At 42.3% G+C, this 23,650-nt stretch overlaps 1 protein-coding gene across 4 annotated transcripts in view; it reads left to right on the top strand.

Annotated features, from left to right (window-relative positions):
- Positions 1-21,064, top strand: part of cbfb (core-binding factor subunit beta) — a 45,690-nt gene extending 24,626 nt beyond the window's left edge. The window contains exons 4-7 of one of the 4 annotated variants that reach the window (XM_041996127.1): positions 1,892-2,008; positions 2,086-2,181; positions 4,706-4,775; positions 17,944-21,064. In XM_041996127.1, coding sequence (XP_041852061.1) covers positions 1,892-2,008; positions 2,086-2,181; positions 4,706-4,735 — 243 coding nt within the window. In that variant the 3' untranslated portion in view covers positions 4,736-4,775; positions 17,944-21,064. Of the gene's footprint in view, positions 1-1,891; positions 2,009-2,085; positions 2,182-4,705; positions 4,776-17,938 lie in introns of all 4 variants that reach the window. The other 3 variants (XM_041996126.1, XM_041996125.1, XM_041996124.1) reach the window with 3 other exon arrangements.
- Positions 21,065-23,650: the final 2,586 nt, after the last annotated feature.

Below are 23,650 nucleotides of genomic sequence, written 5' to 3'. Positions count from 1 at the left end.
AATGATGCCTTGTTCATTGCAGGAGGAAAAGCCTCTTTTTCAGTTGCTTCTTTTAGCAGGAAAACAAACGGATCTTTTAACTGTGGGTAGAAGTTGGACATGAGGCCATCACAGCCAGGAGATTCATTTAGGGACAAGCTGACTTTGTCCAGCTCGTTTCGCATAACTTTGCAAACTCCTCATCTGTACAGGACAGGAGATCTTTGATGTGATTTAAAAACAAATATGAATCGTTTATAAAAAGACAGACGCATATAAATTACCGGCAATCATGGCTGGATCTGTACATGACTGATTTTGGATCAATAAGATTTTGATGCCTTTTCTTCTTGCCTTCTTTTTCTTCTTCAGCTCTGGATCGCATATACCTCCCTCTGCTTTGTTAATATAAATCTCAGGGCTGATAGTTTCTGTCATTTGGTGATGTCTCATTACAATATGTGTTTATTTCATTATTTAAATTAAGTTCTGCTGGTTTTATTACTTCGGTGAAATGACTTCCCAAACTGAATGAGGATTCTCGAATTTTAAATTTTGAGAATTTGCACTTTAACGCAAAATTATTTGGTTTAAACCAGGAGTAAAGTAACACCAGGGATGGAATGAGTTTTGACTTAGCAATGTGAAAACAGGGCTGTGAGAGCTGAGTGGACTTTTAGGCGATGACCTGCCCAGACATTCATCACCAGTCATGTTGTAATCATCTCCTACAATTACACTGGCCAGAGGATCGCTAAGTTTAAGGTTTTCAGTATTCCCAGAATGGGCTGGATTGTTAAAGTTGTAGATATTAACAACAATACTGGTGGTCAATGCTGATAACAGGTTAACCAGTGACCAGGAGGACTTTTATCCTCGCATTGATTAGTGCAGAAATGCAAAATGGTCTGTTTTGGGGTGCGCTTCCTGTAACAAAATTTTTTAAAAAAGGATGTTCTCTTAGTGATATCTCTTAGGCCCCTAACATTTAAAGAAATACAATTAAAATCAGGATTCATTGAAATCCAAAACTAACACTGTTAGTAAAAAAGAAGTGGAACTGAGTAAAGAGAGGGAGTCCTTCAGTATCAGAGTATCATTAACTGAACCAGCCAGCTTTTTATGGCAGGGAAGCGTGAAACCCTGTTCAGAGCTTGTTTCTGCAGAGGTTTTAACTATCAGTAAACCTAAAGTCATTATGAAGCGATTCTGTGTCCGTCGATGCATCCAGCTCGTTTTCGTGGCTGTTGCATCTTGGGCCACAGCGCCTCTCGAGCCTCCCTGCCAGCCCTGCAGAGGTCCTCCATGAAGCCGATCCCTGGTTCTTTGCAGATGGGGGAGTCTGGTCATCTTCCAAAGTGCATCCGGTGCGCTCTTTGCGTGATTTGGACGATGACCTGCCTGGTTGTGTTCTCTCGTCTGCCGAGTCGATGAGCCGAGTCCATAATGTGGTTGATGGTGGGGGCCCACAGGGAGATTTTAACCAGCAGGTTAGCCACTGCTTCTCACACATTTTCCCCTTCTTTCTCCTTCGTCCCCGGATTCAGAGGTTCCATCGGCGCTTGTACCGCTCAGTCCGCTCCACCTCACATCCACCTCCCAAACACAGAGTGTTTCTTATTGTGGAGAAGCAGCTGACGACTTGTGGTTTTAAAGCCAGAGTCACTGCTCCTGCCCCCGGGTTAAAGTACGATATGTAAGCAGAAAGTCACGCGAGGCGGAGAATGGATCCTTTATGTCTCTAAACCAGGTTCAGATCTCAGTTTTCTTGTTTTCTTGATGCCGTCTTAGCTGACGTCCTCCATTCACCCAGAACACCACATGACAGCGTCAGCATCAGTAAACTGAGGAAAGTCTAACGCGCATGCTGGCGGTGTGATGCTGACCCATCTGCCCATCTTTGTCTCCTCAGGTCTATTTAAAGGCCCCCATGATCTTGAATGGGGTGTGCGTGATCTGGAAAGGCTGGATCGACCTCCAGAGGCTGGATGGGATGGGATTCCTGGAATTCGACCAGGAACGAGCACAGGTACCACATCTTCTAACAGGATCAGGATGCTGTTGTCATGGTAACAACGCTCACTATGCACGTGCTTGTGTTTGCAGCATGAGGACGCTTTGGCTCAGGCGGCATTTGAAGAGGCCCGACGCAGAACCAGAGACTTTGAAGACAGAGACCGATCCCACAGAGAGGATTTAGAGGTGAGGGGGCGGGGCCTGTTTATGGGACTGATGCCAGACCAGATACCAAATCTGCATCACCAACAAACTTCTTTTAAAGTCTTGCAAAGCCTGTTCAGAATGATGTTTAGTGTTTATTTGATCCATAAAGGAACAAAATGAAGAATTTGACCTGTTTAACTGCAGCTGTGTTGGACAAAATTATCATTATTATTATTATTATTATTATTATATTACTGATGAGCATTTGGCTGTAGATACACCCAATAGTGGTGTCCTGACTTAGTTTGTAAATGGAGAGTAAAATTCAGAAAGTGTTCATTGTTTAGTTCAGAACTTTTTTGGGCCGGCTTTGGAAGAACAAACATAAAACACTGGTTAAAAAAAGAGTCTGTCATACAATCCCAATTCCCCAAAAGTCGGGATGCTGTATAAAATGTAAATAAAAGCAGAACCTCATCATATTATCCCCAGTAGAAGATACCAACACATCACAGGATGAAAGTCAGACATTTCACCATGTGATGGAAAATATGAGCTGATAGTGAACCTGATGGCAGCAACACGTCTGGAAAAAGTTGGAACAGGAACAACAAAAGGCTGGAAAAGTAACTGGTACAAACCAGAAACACCTGGAGGAGCACTTGACAACTAATCAGGTTAACTGGCAACAGGTCAGTAACATGATTGGGTATAAAAGGAGCATTTCAGAGAGGCAGAGTCTCTCACATGGAAAGATGGACAGAGATTCACCAATCTGAGACACTGGCTCTAAAACTGGAAAAATCTCAGAAAAATGTTCCTCAGACTTTGAAGATCCACCATCTACAAAAGTCAGGAGGAATCTCTGTGTGCATGGGACAAGGCTGGATGCTGGTGATCTCCTGCATTAAAAACAGACATGATTCTCTACTGGAAATCACTGCATGGACTCAGGAAGACTTCCAGAAACCACTGTCTGGACACAGTTCACCCTGAAGTCCACGAATGCAGGTTAAAGCTCCATCATGCAAAGAAGAAGCCAAATGTGAACAGGATCCAGAACCAGTGCTGTCTTCTCTGGACCAAAGCTCATTTAAAATGGCCAGAGGCAAAGTGGAAACCTGGATGAAAATGTGAACTAGTTCCTGGAAAGCATGGACAGCGTGTCCTGCAGACTAAAGAGGAGAGGGAGCATCCAGCTTGTTATCAGTGGACAGGTGAAAAGCCTGCATCTCTGATGGTATGGCGCTGCATTAGTGCCTATGGCGTGAGCAGCTTCCACATCTGTGAAGCTCCATCAATGCTGAAAAGTACATGGAGGTTTTAGAGCAACATCTGCTCCCATCCAGACAACATCTCTTTCAGGGAAGGCCTTGCAGATTTCAGCAAGACGATGCTGAACCACATCTTGCATCCATCATGCATGGCTTCACAGGAGAAGAGTCCGGCTGCTGAACTTGCCTACCTGCAGTCCAGACCTTTCACCAGTACACAACGTCTGGAGCATCATGGAAGCAGAAATCCAGCAACCAAGGTCCAGGAATGCAGAGCAGCTAGAATCCTGCATCAGACCAGAATGGGACAACATTCCACTCCTACAACGCCAGCAACTGGTCTCCTCACTTCCCAGAGGTTTCCAGACAGTTGTTAGAAGAACAGGGGATGCTACACCATGTCGAACATCACCCTGGAACTACTTTTTACAGACACGTTGCTGCCATCAGATTCACTGTCTGCTCATATTTTCCACCACATGGTGAAATGTCTCAGTTTCACCATGTGATACAGGTAAAGGAAAAAATTTGAATTGTGTGCAAAACTTACTTTATTTCAGTAATAAAAAGAGAAACTAACATATTATTCACTAATTACATGCAAAGAAAACCCCAAAATAATAATGAATAATAATCAAATATTACATGAAATCTATAAAAAAAAAAATCAGGATATTGAACACAGAAATGTCGACCGTCTGATGAGTGTGGTCATAAATTCAGTTCTAATTTTTGGAGTGTCACCTGCATGTTGCTTGTCTTCTACTGGGAATGAAATATGAGTTCATGAGATTGTGGTTTACTTACATTTTACACCTGATTTGTAGAAGTGGGGTTGTGATGTGTGAATAAAGTAAAAGTGGCCTGGCTTAGTGCTTGGTCGGCTCAGGGTTGTGTGGTGTGTGTTTGCGTACTTTGAACTTTTCTGTAAATAATAGTTGTAGTTTGAATTGTAGGTTTAGTGCATGATCAGTTTGACAAGAAATTTAATTTGATTTGATGAATTATTAAATGAATTTTGTATCCCAAAAGCCTCCGAAGGGAAAGTTGTTTCCTCAAATTGTGCCCTTCATTAATTAAAAAAAAGCTGTTTGTATTTGGTCTGTGAAACTGAAGCTTTTGCCTCTTGCAGCGTCTCATCCAGGATTTCAGATGCAAGTTTAACTGTTAAAACTTATCGTTTAATCTCCTGACACAAACTGACTTTCCCAGCAAGGCTTTGGGGAGATTGGTGGCTTCCTTCCTGAGTCAACACCCTCCGAATGAACCCCAAATTGTTTATTTTTTAGGACCCTGTGGTTTCTAAAATCTGGGACTGATGACACACAGACAGACAGACAGCCAGCAGAACAGAACAGGGTCTGTGTCCTTCACTTCTCACCATCTATCACACTGTCATGCACTAAACCACCGTGTGTGTGTGTATGTGTATGTGTGCGTGTCTCCACCTGCTGTATTTATGTGTGCATTCATGTTTTTCTCCATTATTTCCTCTTTGTGTGTGTGAGTGTGTGTGTGTGTGTGTGTGTGTGTTCATGAATGTGCATGCACTTACAATGATTTACATGACTGAAAATGCTTTTTAATGTTTGTTTTGTGAGACAAACTCAGATGAATACGTTTCACAGCTAATCTGCACATGCACATGCACATGCACACACAAAACAAACCAATAAAGAAAAACATCACCAACTCCAGCAGCAAGAAAAAAATATCAGAATAAGGAGAGAAAGAAGCATAAACCAGACGTCTTTCATCTGACTCGTTTTGTTCCTGCCTGAGGCTCTAACCGAAAAGAAAAGCTTGTCTCTCCTATAAGTAGCGTCTCTTAAACCCCGCAGAGCAAAAGCTGCAGATTTCCTCCAACTAACTTTAAACCCACACGTGGTATCAAAAGCCGGATTTCCACCAACAGTGCGGGTCGGGACGGTTAGGGTCTGTAAACTGTAATCTTGTTGCGTTCCCTCAGCCATAGCCTTACCTGAGAGGCGGAGTGCCAGTCAGCTAGCAAAAGATGTGTCAGCTATGTAATAGCATGACACCATCGTGTCATTATGAATGCTCCCCGACCTGCACCTGTTGGTGGAAACAAGGCTAAAGACCAGAGACAATGTCCCAGTCGAGGTTCTGGTTCCAACTGTTGCTGACTTTTAGAAATGTTGAGCTAGCTAACCTTGCTCCTTGAGGTTAGTGACATGCTATTATGCTAGCTTAGCTGACTGGATATGGAGAAAATGGCTTGCATGATATAAGCGTAGGAAAAATGTGTGTAAAGCTCACTAGTTTTAATAATATAAGATGTATATTTTAATTAATGTTAGTGTTTGTCTCACCTGATTACTGAGCTAAATGTGTGTGCGTGATTGTTTGTAGGACTACAGGAAACTTATGAGCAGAGAGTTCCTGAATGTTAGCTGAACTGGATCATGGTGAAATGAAAAAACAGCATTTTCAACTATTTCTAAAGTCGCTACAATCTGCTAAAGATGCTGCTAAATGTTTCTTGTTGTCATAAACCAGTTAGCATAACCGCAATGTCATCACACCAGAATAGCATTAGCATCTGGCTCTGCCCTCTGTAGCCTTTCTGGTGACATCAGAAGAAAATGTATTTATTGTGTGGCCATGGATGACTGATGTGTCAAGAACTTTGCCAGTGTCCACATTTTCTTTAAGTTTCAAACCTTAAAACCCAAATTGAGTGTCTCTTACTAATTCTGACTGATTATTCTGAGCAGATAGCAGGATAAAACTGGAACAGAACATCTTCTTTAATATTTGGGGGTTTTTCAGTAGGACGTATGTCCCTCCAGGGTTACCTCAGAGCAGTACCATTCAACTCCAGCCCTTCAGGGCGCCCATCCTGCAAGTGGTGTAACAGTTTATACCAAAACCTGTTTTTTATTCTTCTGATTTGAATCTGTTGGTTTGAACAGCCACTGGAAACGGAGGGGGGACCATCGATGTTGAAGGTGAAAATGCGAGAAAGTTCAGAAAGTGAAACTGCAGCAGACGTTGAACATAATGACGTTTCTGTCTGGAGAAACTTTGGTTTAAAAGGTTGGATGTGGACCAAACAAGCAATTAGCTGCATCACCTTCTGCTAGCATGCTCTGGAGAACCAACATCTGGAAGTGAGATCAACACCCTCCTCATCCTCAGGTAAAGCTGAAAAAGATGGAGGGTGTGTTTGCTAGCGGTACAGACAAAAAAGATGACCAACACCATCACATACCATTCAGCCACATTCTGCAGAGAAAAGCAGATTCAGGGCAAAATGGACTAAAAGCAGGAAAAGAAAAAGTTGGATTGGACAGTTTGTGGTACTCCATCCACCTCTGACCCATGTCAGTTAAAGTTTTAGCATTAACAGCATCACTGATGTGTTTCTTCATTTAAAAAGCCAGTTAAAGTGTTCGATACGACCGTTTTCACCAAGCCAGTGTGGTATCTGTGTCCTCATGTAAACCACAGGAGGGAAACGTGTTTGTGTCTTAGTTTGGACGGATGCGTGAGCCTTGAGGCCTTGATGGAAAACAGAGAGGATGTTTTGGCTTTTCTGTTTTATCTGAAATTTGCTCTATTTTCCCCTTAAAGGATTCACTTTTCTCTTTCTCACCACTACCTCCGTCACCTTTTGTTCTGCTTATTTACTGGTAAATGCATGAATTATTTCCTGGATATTAGATATTCCAGTCAGAATTCCCATGAAGATTTGTGTTTAAAACGTGGACAACAGTGTTCAGATGCTCTAAAGTTGGTTGAATTACTCGTTCATCTTTGTGTTTTTAGTGCTTTTGGATTTGTAGAGTAATGATTTAATGCTGGATCTGGCTGTTAGAAGGAAAAGTCTGAGGTTTATCATTAGAAATGCTCCTGTGGTCTTGCAGGTGATGAACATTATAGAGTTGGAAATAAACAGCAGGGCCCCTGCAGCTCTGCTTCGGAGGCTTTTTCTGGGTGTGACAGGCAGGTTTTGTTGAATAGCTGCACAGATTCCGCCTCTGCATTTCTGTGGTCTGAACTCCTCCTCGCCATGTCTCAGTAACTCTCTGTGTCCTGTTAGCTGCTGATCTAGTTATCTCTGCCTGTGCTGCATGTAATTTAAAGCCTGTTAAGTCCCCGTTCTGTCAGATAGGAAAGAAGGAAAGGAAAACAGATCTGTGCTGCTTTCTGTCTCCGTTGCTGCATGCTTAACTAAATGGGATTTTTCAGAGACATGAAATAGAGCGGAGCAACCTCTGATGAGGGTTAGATTTGGGAACTGGTTCGGACCTCCAGATGTTCTGTTCCCAGGATGCAGGGCATGGTGTAAAAACAATGAATGTATGGGTTGCAGCTCGCTATGTCACAGTTGTTCTCACATGCAACATGTTCAGAGTAAGTCAACTGTGGCGACTTCCATCTGAATGCCTCAAAGTAAAGACCAAAGCTTTGAGGTTCATGTAAGAAGTGATTCATAATCAGTATTATTTTATCTTTTACTCATTTTGGAAGCAGAAGCTATAAAGTTAAGTATCACCGCAGTGTTTCCCACAGAGCAGGCAGCAGGTTGTGCAGCGGGCGGCATTTAAACACACAATATCTGTGCTGCCATATTTAATATACACCTGTATGCTGATTTGTTCTTCAGTCACCTGCTGAGACCACTTTAAAGCTACAAGAAGAATCTGGAATAATTCAGCTCAGTCTTAATTCTTCAAAGTAAGTTCTTTAAGGGAAGAGAGAACAAAGAGAACTAATCTGTTTTCACCTCATCTGTTGTATAACATGTTCTAGATCATAATGCAGAATTCATATATCATCATCTCTCCAACCGTCTCCTTGGTGATAATTTTTGTCCTAAAACCAGCAGATGTGACGACTGAAGTTAAACAGCCAACATTGATGAAGAAACTCAGATAAAACTGATGATCTGGATAAAAACAGCTTTTTCCTTTTATCATTGAAGTGTGAGTGTTTGTGCAGCAGTGATAAAAGTCCTACAGCAGCTTCACCCAAAGTATAAAATGCATCATTGGCTTTTAGTTTTTCTTCAATTTTACATTAGATGATCACTTTACTTTTATAATCAGTTCAATATTTCATAAAATCTAGACCTAAAAAGGTCTCATTTGTGCCCCTTTTCCTTTTCCTGGCCAGTGCTCCTACCTGGCCCCCCATCAGAACTTTTTTAGACTCACCTCTGCATAGCTGAAGTATAATCCCAGTCAACCACCAGCCAGCTACTGTGTTAGAGAAGGTCCTGCCAACAACAACAGTTTGGGGTGAATATGTAACAGTGTGAACCATGAGTCGCTAGTTTCCTAGAGAAAAACCCATTTGATGATCACCAACTACAGATGTCATGATTACAGATTTTCTTCTTACAATTATTGTCAAAGAAATAATCAATTTTACAATTATCACGATTATTATGCGTAAATTAATGTCCCAACACTATAATGTGTAAAATCACCTGAAAACTCCCTATATTTCTCTTAGTTTTATTTATTTATGTCTTTTAATGCCAAAAAGATTTTTATTTATTTATTTATTTTTAATCCCAACTTGTCCTGTCCAGCACTGTAGCAAATACGATGATGGTCTGGCTGCTGTGTTGTGAAGAACAAATGTGCTCTGCCAAGAGGAGCTTCATGGGTATAAGGCTCATTTTGATAATCTCTTTTTTCTATTTCTTTATTTGTACAAATATATTGTTTTATCCCATTTATGTAGTATCATGAAACCCGTGAACTAACTTATATTAAACTAACTTATATAACAACAAAATAAGCTAAATCTCGTCTCCCATGTAGAATAAATAAATCTTGACTCTGGATTTCTCTCAGATTAAAAGGCTACAGGACCTCTACCTAGACATGGGAGACTTCTTTCTGTAAACCGTGTTGTAAAATGGCTTTGGACATTTCTTTTCAACCCAAGTAGAGAGTTTAGAAACCCAGGAAAAACATGCAGCTAGCTTTGACTTTCGGCTTCCTTCACCAGAACAGCTGCTGTTTGTTTGGGACAAAAATAAAACTCTAGCAGTGAAAATAAATCAGACGTAAATCTGGAATTAGATGCTGTTTCTTCAACGAACTGTGACTATTTCACACTGATGACTAAAAGCCACAGACCTTATGTTGGGTTGATTATGGTTGAAACATGAAACTGTCACAAAAGACATTTATTTTCTCTGTATATCTGTAGCTGTAAAACGTAATGTTCAGTGAACGCATCACGTTGAGCTGTGAGACCAACCCGAGTCAGATAAGATTTCAAAACAGCAAATGAGACAGTAACATTTCATTCTAATGTTACGTTAGATAAATATTTGAGTTATTTATCCAAACTATTGTGCATATTGTAACCCAAATTAGTGACAATTGGTTTTAAAAAGCTAGACAAGGGGCCCAGATCATCTAGAGAAGAGCCGCTGGAGCCATTCGGCACAAATACTATAGTCTTTGTTTTTGTTTTTTCTCATTAAAATTCAGGAAACTCAGGGCCATCCACTCCTTGATGTCATTGAGGGGGTAAGAGGCTTAAGAGAAAAGGCATCTTTCTTCTTTAGGGGTAGATATATCTGACTATCATCGGTATACAAATGGAAAGATACGCCATGCTTTCACAGGATGGACCCTAAAGGAAGCAGATATAGTGAAAACAGGAGGGGCCCCAAAACTGAGCCCTGTGGAACCCCATAGGACACTGTAGCATAACAGACTCAAAGCCAGTTATACTGACACACATGGGTCTACCCTCCAAATAAGACCTGAGTCAGTCTTATGCAGTACCTTGGATACCTACCAAGTTCTGGAGCCGCTACAACAGGATCCAAGAGAGTCCAGCATCAGACACTGTGATGTGATCTGTAATATCAATGTTACAGATCTCTATGTTAGATACAGAGAAACCATACGTGAGAATAAGGTGAAGAATATGTCTATGTTTGTGTATGGCCCCAGACACATACTGTACGAGATCAAAAGAATGAATAATCTCTAAAAAGTCTTTAGCTAGAGGCTAATCAGGACAACACACATAAATAGTGAAATCACCTACAAAAAGGAATGAGGTGTAATTCCAGCCAAGAAATTAGTGAAGTCCTTGACAAAGTCCTTGTTGTATTTAGGAGGTCTGTTGATGACCGCGCAAAACACCGGGTCAGATTTAAATAGTTGAGATCGTTTGTAAAAACAGACACAGTTCCTCCTCTGTCTGTGGGGAGCTAAAACACTGCACTCATCAAGCGGAAGCGGAAGTCTGCTACCCTCTCCACACAGTCCCCACCGATGTTCAGTGGCATTATGTCCTCCCTTTTCCTCCTGAAGTCAATAATGACCTCCTTGGATTTGGAGGTGTTGAGCAGCAGGTTGTTGTTCCCACACCAGAAAGTCGCTTCACCTGGTCCCTGTAGGTGATCATATCCCCTCTCGAGATGAGTCCCACCACCACGGTATCATTCACAAATTTAATGCTGAGGGCTGTGGATGTGTGTGGGCCCACTCTCACCCTCTGTCTTCGACCGGACAGAAAGCTCCTGATCCACATGCAGGAAGCTTGTAGGAAACCCAGATGAACCAGTTTGTCCACCAGTCTGCAGGGAAGGATGGTGTTAAACAGATGCATGTGGCTTCCCTGCTGCTCCAGATGGGACAGTGCAGCATGAAGAGCTGCTGCAACAGCATCTTCCGTGGATCTGTTCCCTGTTAGCAGACTGGTGTGGGTCAAAGGTCAGTGGGAGGAATGATATGATATGACCCCGTGGAAGTTTTTCAAAGCGCTACTGGGCTGAGTGCGACTGGTCGGTAGTCATTGAGACAGGTGATGTGGGGTTTCTTGGGCAGTGGGACTATAGTGGAGGATTTAAGCAGGGAGGGATCTGGGGCTGGTCACCTTCAGCACCACCGCGATTAGTCCTGTAGTTGGTGATTGCAGGACTCCCTGCCACACCTGCCTGCTGTCGTTGCTTCCATATGGTCCTCAGTCCTCCTCCTGTAGTCCAACTTGGCTTTCCTGATGCCTCTCTTCAGGCTGGCTGGAGCCATGCTGTAGCCAGACCTAAAGGCAGTGTTCCTTTCCTTCATCAGCTGCTAGACCTCCCGATTCATCTAGGGTCTCCGGTAATGGGTAGACCCTGATGCGTCCATCCACCATCACAGTGTCAGTGCAGTATTTTGTGTAACATAAACACTGTCAGTGAACACTGCAAGATCTGGCTGTTCAGAAACGTTCCAGCTGGTCCTCCTAAAGCAGTCCTGCAGCTGTTGAGAGGCACCATCAGGCCAGATTTTCACAGTTTTGATTGATGATAAGAGTGATGGTAAGAGCAGTTTTCCTAAAGGGGGAATATGCAGGGATTAAAATCAGGAACAAACGGTCAGACTGGCCCAGATGTCGTCGTAGTCTAGCCCTATAGCCCATCTTGATGTTAGAATAAATTTTGTCCAGTATTAGTTCCTCTCGTTGCACACTTTACATGCTGTTGGAATTTTGGAAGCACTGTCTTTAAGTCTGCATGTTTAAGTCTCCTGCAATGACGTGCATAGCGTCAGGATACATGCTCTGCTGTCTGCTAACACTGTCATATAAGAGCCATCCTCCACAATCACACTTGGTCATCTTTTTTCTAACCCAAAAACAAAATTAAGCGTGTCTTAATCCATTAGTTTGGAGGAAAAAACTCCTCTGCTCTAGTGTCCCACTCAGGCTGCTTCTTCTGTGGTGGAACGTTGTTTTCCTTCCAAGCTTAAGTTGCGCTGATCCGCTGTTGTAGTTCATTAATATTTTATATAAAGTGACAATTTTGAGGGATGTTTACAATTAATTAATCGCAGCGTTTAATATCGCGATTAATTGTAAAATTAAATAATCGGAACATCCCTATTACGGACAGCCAATGACAGAACAAAGAGCGCAGAGCGCTGCACAGACACAGAGAGAGAACCACAGAGTGGCAATGTTCATGCAAAACTCCGGTAAAACATTTTTAAAACATGATAGAAACATGCAGGTGTTGAACCCTCTCATGGGGAAAAGTATGGGGGTTAAAACACCATCATCCTCCACGCCAGCTATACTAACGCCCATGGGTTATTCCACCACTGTTCTTTCTATTCTCAAATCCACCCATAGAGCCAGCCGACGAGACACCTTCACGTTCCGCCGTCATAACAGAAATGACGGATGTATGGGTCGTGTCATGCCACGCATGCGTTAAATGTGGTATAAATCTGAATGCAGTTAATTACATAAATGAGTTTAGCATTTAGCTTTACAGTATCGTATCACATGCTAGCGACTGGATATCAACACATCAGCTGCTTGGAACAAAAACCATGGTTGATTCTTCAAAGAAACCCAGGAGGACTTTATTAGTCAAAAAGAGGAAAAGAAAGATCAAAAGATGAGAGTTAACATAAGACTGACTTTTACTGGCTGGAGATAAGAGAAGAGACGGGACAAACACAATACCAGATTAGTCATCGGTAGAAGAGATCTGAGAGAAAAGATGGGACGAACACGATACCCGATTAGCCGTCGTTAGGGGAGATCTCAGAGAAGAGACGGGATGAAACACATTAATCTGTTTGTCCTGTTTTTCTTATAGTAATGGTGAGCCTGTTTACACGACCAGCGGGTGTGTTTTTCCATGTGGACTTTAAATCTTGAAGCAGCTTCGTCCTGAAAGATGAAAAGTTGAACCACTTCTCATCTAAAAGCAGTTCCAATTATTCCATGTCAGAAGGTGACAGCGTGATGGATGGAGGCGCAATAGATGGAGAAGAGTGCTTTTCCATTTCTGTTTGCATTAGCCATGCATCCTTCCTCCCTCATCCTTTGTTGGGCTCTAAGACCCATTTCTGCTCCCTTACATACATAAATAGTGACGTCCATTTCAAATACTGACATACATCATCGCCCTTATGCTTCCATACCTGTTTTGCTTTGCCATGGTTGTTAAGTCACCGTTTAGCAGCAGTAATGCGTCACTATGAAGTTGTTTCCAGCTGCCCAACACGGCCTAAACTCTCACATACAGTCTTTATTTATAAGCTTGCACAGTTTCTACAGTTGTTGTCCTCGTCTCCATTTTTCTTCTGCTTTTCGTTTCCTTCCTGATCCTCTTCTTCTCTGGTTTGTTTGTCTCACTGGTCGTATGTCAGCCATGCTGCTCAGCACTGCCCCGTAGTTTCTGGTGGTGTTGCTCCGTCTTCTACATGTCTGCTGGACGCAGAAGGACAGGTTCGTCCATCTGCGTCCAGCATAACGGGTCTTTAGTGGAGGCCTCAGAGACGTAGCATCCTCCCTCCTGATGCCTATCAGCTCCAAAACCCATAAAGATGGTGGAACACACACACACACACACTCCTGCAGAAGGGTTGGTGGTGAATGATGAGCTGGCACTGAAAGCATTAATATATCATTAGTATTGATCGCCATCAAACTCTCCACATACACACTAACACACACTTATCCTGCTTTTACTAACACACACAGTTCAGGCTCACACATGCACACACTCGGATACAGGACATCTCAAGTTCATGGAATCACACACATATACAAACACCGACACACACACACACACACACACAGCCTCTTGAGCAGTATTGATCTGTGGTTAAGCAGCCTATAGCAGCTCTGCAGGCTTCCATTTGTGTTTGGATCGATACTAAAAGCTCTCCGGCCCCAATGATTGGCAAACACAGCCCCCCTGCAGGCTTAGACCTCCATCCTCCTCACCTTACCCTGCACCTCCTCACCTCTCCCTGCACCTCCTCACCTCTCCCAGCCCGGCCCCAGATGTCACTTCAGGGTAAACACACAGCTTCGCTCAGGGAATATTTTTAAAGTCTTGTCATGCTAAAGGCCTCCACCCATGACCTGATGATGCCCCGTGTATGTGTGTGTGTGTGTGTGTGTGTGTGTGTGTGTGTGTGTGTGTGTGTGTGTGTGTGTGTGTGTGTGTGTGTGAGAGAGAGTTGTGCTTGTGTGTGCCAGACAGCCTGCGTGTCTGTCTGAGGTCTGAGTGTGTGGATCAGATACCGGGACTAAAAAAGCATCAGTGAAAACATTGAAGATCTCTCACTCCCTCTAGTGGGCATCTTCTGCATTACAGCATCATGTTCCGTTTGGATTTTATGCAGGACATAAACCTATAGCTCTGCTTTAAGTCCTGATCCAGTCCTCATGTCTTCATCTCTGCCTTTGTTTTCTTCTAAAATGGTAGATTTGATTCAGTAATAATAGTTTTCCAGCTTTCTGAAGGTCTGTCAAAGCTTTTCTTTGGACTTTCTTTTTTTTTTTTTTTGCTTTTTTCAGTTTTAGATCTGTTTTATGATCCACATTAGTCCCATTTATATTAACTGTGTTCATTAACCCTTAGACCTCCAGCAGACCGAGGTCTAATGGCAGAATGTATGGAAAGAAGTGAAAAAGAAAGAAAAAGCAACTCGAGCGTCAGGTTGGTTCAAGGAGAAAATCGTCGTCTCTCAAACTTAAAGAAGAGAAGCTTTAAAGCTGCAGCATGGAACAAAATTAAAGATCAATAACAAAAATATTGGCATCTAATGACTTTACTAAAATAATAAGCATTTAAACACACATGGCAGCAGCCTGCAATTTTACTACGGTGTCTCTTAATGGACAAACAAGCTTTAAAATTGCAGTAACATCTTTGTTTGATGGTCTGTACTTAGGTTTGATAGGACCTGGAGCTCCGTTTGGGATCAGAAAGTTCAAGATGAAGTTTTATTCAGTTAAATAGTAAACACCAAATAAGTTCAGGGCAAACAGCACTATAAAGAGGCTGAGGGCTGAAGCATAATGCTTATATTTAAGCCTGTCCTATTTAAACAAATAAAGCTATCCGTCAGCATGTATATTTTTTACAGAATGAAAGAAGAAAATAAAAAAGAATAAAACAGAAAAGTATCTAATATATGGACAGAGTCAAAGTAGAAGAATAATGAAGCAGAATAAAATAATTAATAACACAAAATCCTTCACAAATTATGGCTCTTATAGTCCTAAAAATGTCCTTAGAAACCATCCTTCTGAAAACCAAAATGAACCATAGGTTCTTAAATTTAAAACAGCATCATTCCACAATGAAACCAACAGATGTATATCTCCTTTTAATTTCTTTTTTGGTCTTTGGTTCAGTAAACATCTCTGAAATCATACTTTGCTTCTTGAGATGAAAACAGCCTTTGCATACCAACTGGAAGCAACTTTGATTCAGCTCTATACATTATTTGTATCATTTTGTAATATAGCAGATCATTGAATTTTATATAGTGATTTCATAAACAGCGGGTGAGTGTGTACATAAATATCTGCGTTATTAATCATCCATATGGGTCTTTTTTTGTAGAACTATTGCAATTACAGTTGTTTTATTCATCAGTTCCCAGACTTCCACACAACATGATAAGTAGAGCTTAAGCTTAATATGTTTTTTGATTTGTACATTGAAATTATCTTAAGGCTCATTCGCTTGACACAGAAGACAGAGCAACACCACCAGAAACCACGGGGGCAGTGCTGAGCAGAATAGCTGGCATGTGACCAGCGAAAGAAACAAACCAAAGAAGAAGAGGAGGATCAGGAAGGAAACAAAAAGCAGAAGAAGAATGAAGACAAGGACAACTATTGAAACTGTGCTAGCTTTTGAATAAAGACTGTATGTGAGTGTTTAGGGTGTGTTGGGCGGTTGGAAAACGTCATGGCGACACATTAACAACCATGGCAACACAAAATGTCCAAAATCCCCTGATTTCCAAAACCCATGAATTTAGTTTAATTTACTTGCATCAGAAGATGTTTGAAGATCTGCAGTTTGTCTCTGCAGCTGAGTTTAACAGCAGTCTGGCACATGGTGGTGTTCTCCAGTCTGGCTTCGGATCCCTGCATAGCACTGAATCAGCTTCATTGAGGCTCGTTAATGACATGCTCCTGGGTACTGATGCTGAAAATTATGTGGTCCTGGTCCTGCTCGACTTAACAGCTGCTTTGCTCCAGAACTTGGTAGGGATCCGGTTCAGGTCTTATTTGGAGGGTAGAACCATGTGTGTCAGTATATCTGGCTTTGAGTCTGTTTTGGCACTGGTGTCCTTTGGGGTTCTACAGGGCTGTTTTTGTTTTATATACATATTGAGTGATAAACTGTTAACATCAAACCAGGTTTGGAGGATTTTTAATTCTCTTTCAGTAGAAGACAATGTTCCTGTAAATTATTACCAGAACGGTACACGTTTGTGTCATTGGCAAAAACAAATAAAGTTCACCAGATCAGTAACATTACAAATATCATTAAAATAAAGCAAAAAAAGTTTTGGACCAATTGCAGAACCCTGTGGGACACCACAGGCAACCATCTTCAGTTGTGAGATGGTATTACAGCAGTTTTTTCTGCACATTTCTCTCTATTTTCCAAGTTCTCCTTCAGCCAAGAATAGGCTACACCTTCTAATCCATACTTCTCCGTCTTTCTCAGATGGAGTAACGCCTTAAATGCACCGTAAAAGAAGACAGTACATATCTGTAGTTCAGTCATCGCTGCTCCTGAGGCACATGAAAACATCCTGATGTTTTCAGGTGGAATGGTGGGCTGGGGGCTGGCCCATGCTGGGTGGTTGTCTGGGGGGGCCTGATGGCCCGGGTCTCTGGGCTGCTCTAGTCTGCCTCTAGCCTTCGTGGAGGTGTGGTCGCATTTGCAGGATCACACTCATCTCTGATCCCTGCTCATTCTTCATCCTCTGCATGCTGACAGTCACTGAGTTGTCCAGTTGGTTTATACACTAAGAGACGCTTTGGTTCACGTGTGTGTGTTTCTGGTCCTTTGGTTGTTGTTTTGATACATGTTGTTGTTGCTGTCTTCTCTGCTGTGTTTCTGTACAGGTGTAGCAGCTGGTTGTCAGGTGTTAGGTTGGATTGAAGCTCGTTGCTTCTATCTACTGGATCTTTTGTCTCTTCTTCCTTTTTTCCACTTTCCCTTTTACTTCTCTTCATTATTCTCCTTTTTTTCCTGTCCCCTTCGGTCAGGTCCAGCAAGATTATGGAAATTCCATCATTTTAAAATTTAAGAAGAGCCTTATACCCATAAAGCTCCCCTTGGCAAAACAAATTTGTTGGGCACAACACAGCAACCAGACCATCATTCTGCCACCTCTGTGCTGGACAGGACAAGGTAGAAACAAAAAAGAAAGAAAACATCTTAATGTTTGGAAAAAGTTTCACAGCATGTTATACTCATCTTTACCACTAGATGGCAGTAATTCTTACACAATTTACAGACTTTAAAGATGACCTGATCTGGTAAGAGAGAGTAAAAGTTCGTTCACACGTAAATAAGTCAGATTTCCTGAGATGAAGAACTGTTTCAGGGAGCTTTCTGTGCTGCTGGATTTCAAATCTCTGAACCTCACTGTTGCACCAAACACCTGTACTTAATTTGTCTTCTTTTGTCTTCCTCCTCTTCCCTTCCCTCCATCTCTGTCCTCTTTCATCCCTCCATCCCTCTGTCTCCCCAGTCCAGACGACAGCAGGACCCCAGCCCTGGCTCAAACATGGCCAACGCTGACGTGGAACACAAGATGCGCTGATGATGAGGAGGAGGAAGGCTGGCCGTCTGTTTACTTTCAACACAATCAGCTGAAAAAAAATGCAGTTTTAGACATTTTCTTTCTCTTTATTTCCCAGATTTGATACGATCTCCTTCAAATGCCAAACTTTTCTTTTGTTTTTTCTTACATGAAGGTAAAAGTGACTTCCTGATCTGGTTGGACTGAAAGTCAATAAACAGAAAAAAGGAGCTGGAAAAAAGATAAATGTAGAGGAAGAGTTTCAGAAAGTTTGGAAATTTTTTATTTAGTACGGTTTCAAGTACCAACAAGATGTTTTCTATCTGTAGATGATGAAGAGTTGATGTGTGAAGTAATGAGGAAGAGGAGGAGCGGGTGTGTGGCTCAGGGTCAGGGCTTCCAGCACAGCAAACACCAGAGTGAAGTGTTGACAGAACGTGAGGGGAAACGAAGAATTCTGCAGAATTACAACACTTCAGTCTGGTGAACGTGCCGGCGTGAACCCCACCATACCTGAAACCTGCTGTTTTCTGAGACCAAAGTTCACTTTGCTGGAGGGGGCGAATTTAAAAGATGAGAGTTTTCCACAAACTGGGGGGGTAGAAACAGTTTGCTGTTTCTGGAAATTTCCCAGCTCCAGAAACAGCAACCTGAAGGCTTTAACCAGGAAAAAGATGAGATTCAGATGTCCTTCTTTTGAGGGGTTTTGCACTGTGTGACACAATCAGTCCTGGTCCTACAGGGACTCCCTTTAAATGCATTAAAGGAAATCTCCATTCACTCGTTGTTGCTCCCAGTGCAGCCACTTTATCTGTACTACCCTCTGATGAGGAATAACTGGGTGATTCAAGGCCAGGTCATTAGGGACTCTCACCAGACCACATGTGGTTTTTTCTATAAGGGTTCAGAGCTTGTGTCAGCTGATGACAGAGAGCGCGATCTCAGCAGACTTTTTGATTCCAGTCCCGGTCCATTTGCTGGGAACATTGCTTTGTTTGGAGAATCGGGACTGCACAACAAATGGATCAAAGAAGTGGACTCGGTCCACCTACAACCCCCACTCTCGGTCCGCTTTAAGTGGACCAAATACCGGAAGAGGATTACAAAGCCAAGTGCATTGTGGGTAAAGCGCATGTGGGAAGATAAGCAGGAGAAATGTCTCTTGGTTCTGATCAACCCAAGACTGCTAGGACCTGATGCAGCTCCATGTTTTACTATGATGGAAACACAAGTTGTTCTAGATCAGAAATCCCCAACCCTCATCCTCATGGCCTTCTATCCTGCAGGTCTTAGATGTTTCCCTGCTGCAACACACCTGATTCAAATGAAACGGCTCTCTGACAAGCTCTGCACAAGTCTGCTAATGAGCCTTTAATTTGAATCAGGTGTGTTGCAGCAGGGAGACATCTAAGACCTGCAGGATAGTGGACCTTGATGACCAGGGTTGGGAACCACTGTTCTAGATGAACCAGTTTTCTTCTTTGTTGGTTGTCTCGTCTTCTACTTCAGTCAGTGTTGATGCAGCGCCGCTTCTGGCGAGGAGTGGAATACGTTATTTTAATGCATTAACTGATGCATCGTGAAACTGGAGGGAAGTTCACTTAAAAACACAGATAAAGCGTACAACAGTGTTCTTACACTGCAGTTTTTGTTCATTTTTTTTGCAAGGGAGGTGGCTTAAACTGGTATTGTAGCATATAGCTATTAGCATCTAGCGCCTTCTCCCACACTGAGACTAAACATGCAATCTTTGAAATGATTATTACTAAATTAGATATTGATGTAACCCACCTATTAAAAGGAATAAAAACAGTAGGTATGCTGTTTTGATGAAGTACTCTACAGCGATAAATAAGGCTGTAAGTATGGACATCTTGTATGCTATTCTGACAGGGTGTACCAAACCATCACAACACCAGTCTAATGTCGACTGATGGAGTCTTCCCAGAAATGAGAGAACTTGCTAAAGATGAGGAAGAGTTTTCTCCATTTTCCTCTAGTCCTTCACAGCTGCTGTTTCCTGTTACCGCTACTTCTTCTGCTGAACTACAATAACAGCGCAGACTGTACTTGCCCCCCTGTGACAACTCGATTTTATTGCCTTCAAACCAGTTCAGGGAAACTAGTCGGATTCATGTTTCATTTCATAAAAAGTCTCAGAAGGTGAATGGATGTCGTTACTACGAAGCCGGCGGGTCGATGCCAAGAGACGTAAACATCCAGCGTCCCAGTCGTCTTCCATCCCGATCCTGCCAGCCGGAACATGTCAAATCTTTCATCCTCTCTGAACTAAAAAACAAAGTCTTCAAAATGTCGTCACCAAGCTGGAAGCTGGCCTTCTTTCTGAGCCTAGTTTTCAGTTCTACCAGTACAAGGATGAGCAACTTCCAGACCGAAAGAATTTAACACTAGCAAACATCAGCGAGAGAACTGCTCATGTCCAGTTTGATTTCACAATCCACCAGTTGGCCTGTGAATTGCCTAGATGTTCCTCATCAGCCACATGCAGCCCAATCCTCCCAGTTACACCCACATGCACCCAGTTCTTCCAGTTACACCCAGATGCAGCTCAGTCCTCTCAGCTGCAGCACTGGTTTGGTCAAAGGTGTGCGAGTCATGATGTTTACCTTTATAATTTTTTCTCCTGCTGGCGTTTTCATGTTTTTCCTTCTGGTTTTAAAGCAGCAGCTCATTTTCTGTAAAAATGTCTCCAGAAATGTTCTTTTCTTTGTGAGCTCTTTTATGGTTGATGTTTTTTATGTTTAGTGAAATTCATGTGACTGTGGAGCGTCTACAGCCCTGTTCTTAGGTGACGTAAATGGTTTTTTATGTATTTTGCAACTAGAAGCTTTTTCATTTTCCACTTTTAGATTTAGTGAACTGCACGGTTTTATCTGAGTTATCGCAGACAAGACAAATATTTACTTTTTTTTCTTCTCAGTGTGATTTATTAAAAACTGTGCTGGTCTCTACATTAAACATCAGTCTCGTCATTTGTCCTGTGATCAATGATTTATTGTTTGTGACATTTTTTACATGAAGCTCTGGAGGAAAATAAAATGTATGAAAACTCAACAACAGTTACCTTATTTGTTCATTAAACAGAAGTTAGTTCAGGTTCTGTCTATAATCAAATCGCCATCCTGATGTCTGGAAATGGTTAATATCGGGTCATGACCTCAATCTCAGTCAATCAGTCTTTATTTATAAACCACTTTTCATACAAAAATATATATATATAATGCAAAGTGCTTTCCATTAAAAAGAGTAAACAAACTAAAAAAAAAACATTTTTACCCATCAGATCCCCCAGATCACTAGCCCAGAGATCACACATATACACAACATACCACACACGCATACATATGATCATGCACTGACACACATGTACATGAAATGATGTCTAGAAGCGCCGTCCCACCCCGGGGCTTTGTGACCAGAAGCTTCATTAGCTGAGAATGTGGATCAGATCTGGTTTTATTTTGGGAAGCTGAGCAGCAGTTAGGTGGACGGGATTATGTTGATTCGGCCCGATATGAGTGTTAAAGATGTTAGCATCACAGGGATGCTGGATGATGAGGTTCCCATGTCAACGGGACCGCAGGAAGAATGAGATTCCTGAACGAGCCTTTCAGGGAAGCCAAACGCTGCAGACACGAAACTAAAGCTGAAAATTGACCTGTATGGATTTAAACATTGAACTCAGGCTTAGAAACATCAGCAGGAGACTTGTAAAATGGTTACCATGGAAACTGCTTTACTTAAAATGTAGCTCCACCCCCTACTTTTTGCATAATTCCACCCACTGCCAAATTTGAAAAAAGCCTGAAACTGCAAGGGTTTGGGTGGGAGGTGTGAGGTTATCAGGGAGCAGAGAGTGGGCGGGTTGGGATGCACAGGCAGAAATGACTGACAGACAGCAGCTCAGCTCACTGGCAAGATGCTAAACAAAATTCACAAAGCAGCTACAGCACAGAGCGTCTTTGAGGTGGAAGACTTTCCCAACCTGAATCTTCTCAGCTACACATGAACAAGGTGGTCCTGAAGCGTATCAGTCTGAGCCGTTAGTGCTGTTATGCGGCAGGTTGTGGCAGCTGCTGGAAGTTGCTGCTGCTACGATTTGAGCTGCTGTCTGTCACCAGATGAGGATCAGCTGGTAAAGAATAAAGTCCGGTCTTACTTTTACACCCTTCAAAAGCACAAATCCGTCCAATTGCAAGAATTTTTAATCAGAAACTCTGTAAGAATAGAAGTCTGAAACTAGCAGAAATACACCAGATAAGTTTGCATCCCTTCATATGCATTGGTGGGCGTGGTTTCTATATCTGCAAGGCGAGGACCCGCCTACCTGCATCTGAAGGGAGGGGCTGCGTTTTTAAAAATAAATAAAAAAAATGCTAATTTAATAACAGTATATGATGTTTTCATCACAATTAAGTAATTTTGTGTTGTTTACAGCTAAAAATAAACACATTTTTGGGTGCACTACCCGTTTAAAACTATCCATTCTTTTTCTTAATGCAGGCATTGAGTCAAACCATCAACTAGAAACATTTTATTTCTCCTGTTTCATATGTTATTTATAGCATGATACAGGTGATGTTATCCTGCTGGGCACTGCTGCCTGAAACACCTCCACCAGAGCCTGTGGACAGGTGTGCTGTGACACCTCACTGAACACCTCTGTGGGCCTATATGGGTCTTCAGCTGGGGACCACCAGTCATCGACGTTTCGTTCTTTTAACCCCAGTACGTCTCCTGATGGCGGAGATGCTGAAGCCCTAGGTGTTGTTTGGCCTTCACCCCTGGTACTTCCTCCGTAGCTACATGCAGAAGCTGCCTGCCCCGTGAGAGGAGTCTTGCTGTATCTGTCTGGCAGGAGGGTTTAACTCTCTCTCCAGATCTTGTAAACTGGACGGAGTGGAAGGTTAGCTCTTGTCTGCATGACTGCCAGCTTTTTGGTCGTGTCACCATCTTTAGCAGCCTTGAGCCAGCACTGTCCTATAGACTCGCATTGATGGTGTTGCAAAGGGGACAGGTCTCTTAGGCTTCAAACCACTGATGGAGGTTTTGGGGACGAGGTAACTTTGCAGTGACCAGGAAGCTGAGCCTAGCTTGGCGGTCTTCCAGCAGTCAGACCATGACATGGGCCTGTTTGTGAGACCTTCCCATGATGTCCAGCATCCTTCTGGCCCGGGGACATCACTTTGCTCTGTAGGCGTTCCCGTTCAGTTACTGCCACCCCCATGGCTCTTCTTTAAGTTATTTTTACTTTGGCACTCTGATGTTCATGCTTTGTTTCTCCTCCTCTGTGTGTGTGTGTAGTAGTAATAGTAGTAGTAGTAGTAGTAGTAGTAGTAGTAGTAATAGTAGTAGTAGTAGTGAGTTAGTCATGAGAAATTCACTTCCACAATTTGGATTGTTGAGATAAAACAAAGATTTCACTTCTTGTATTTGTGTCAAGTTTTTTCTTCTAGTTCAACACGTTGCAGAGATAAATTTTATTTTCCTTTTACACAGTTTATATCACTGACTCAATGTTCGGCTGCTAATCTCTACTCTAAAAACCAGATTTAATACTTTACCAGCTCTGAATGTGTAAAGTTTATTTAGAATAAAACCTTTCACAGACAAAAATCATCAAGCGATTCACAATAAATA

The sequence above is a fragment of the Melanotaenia boesemani genome, chromosome 10 (assembly GCF_017639745.1).
Source record: "Melanotaenia boesemani isolate fMelBoe1 chromosome 10, fMelBoe1.pri, whole genome shotgun sequence".
Classification (NCBI taxonomy): domain Eukaryota; kingdom Metazoa; phylum Chordata; class Actinopteri; order Atheriniformes; family Melanotaeniidae; genus Melanotaenia; species Melanotaenia boesemani.
Note: the sequence above shows the minus strand (reverse complement) of the source record. Positions and strands in the feature narration are given on the sequence as shown.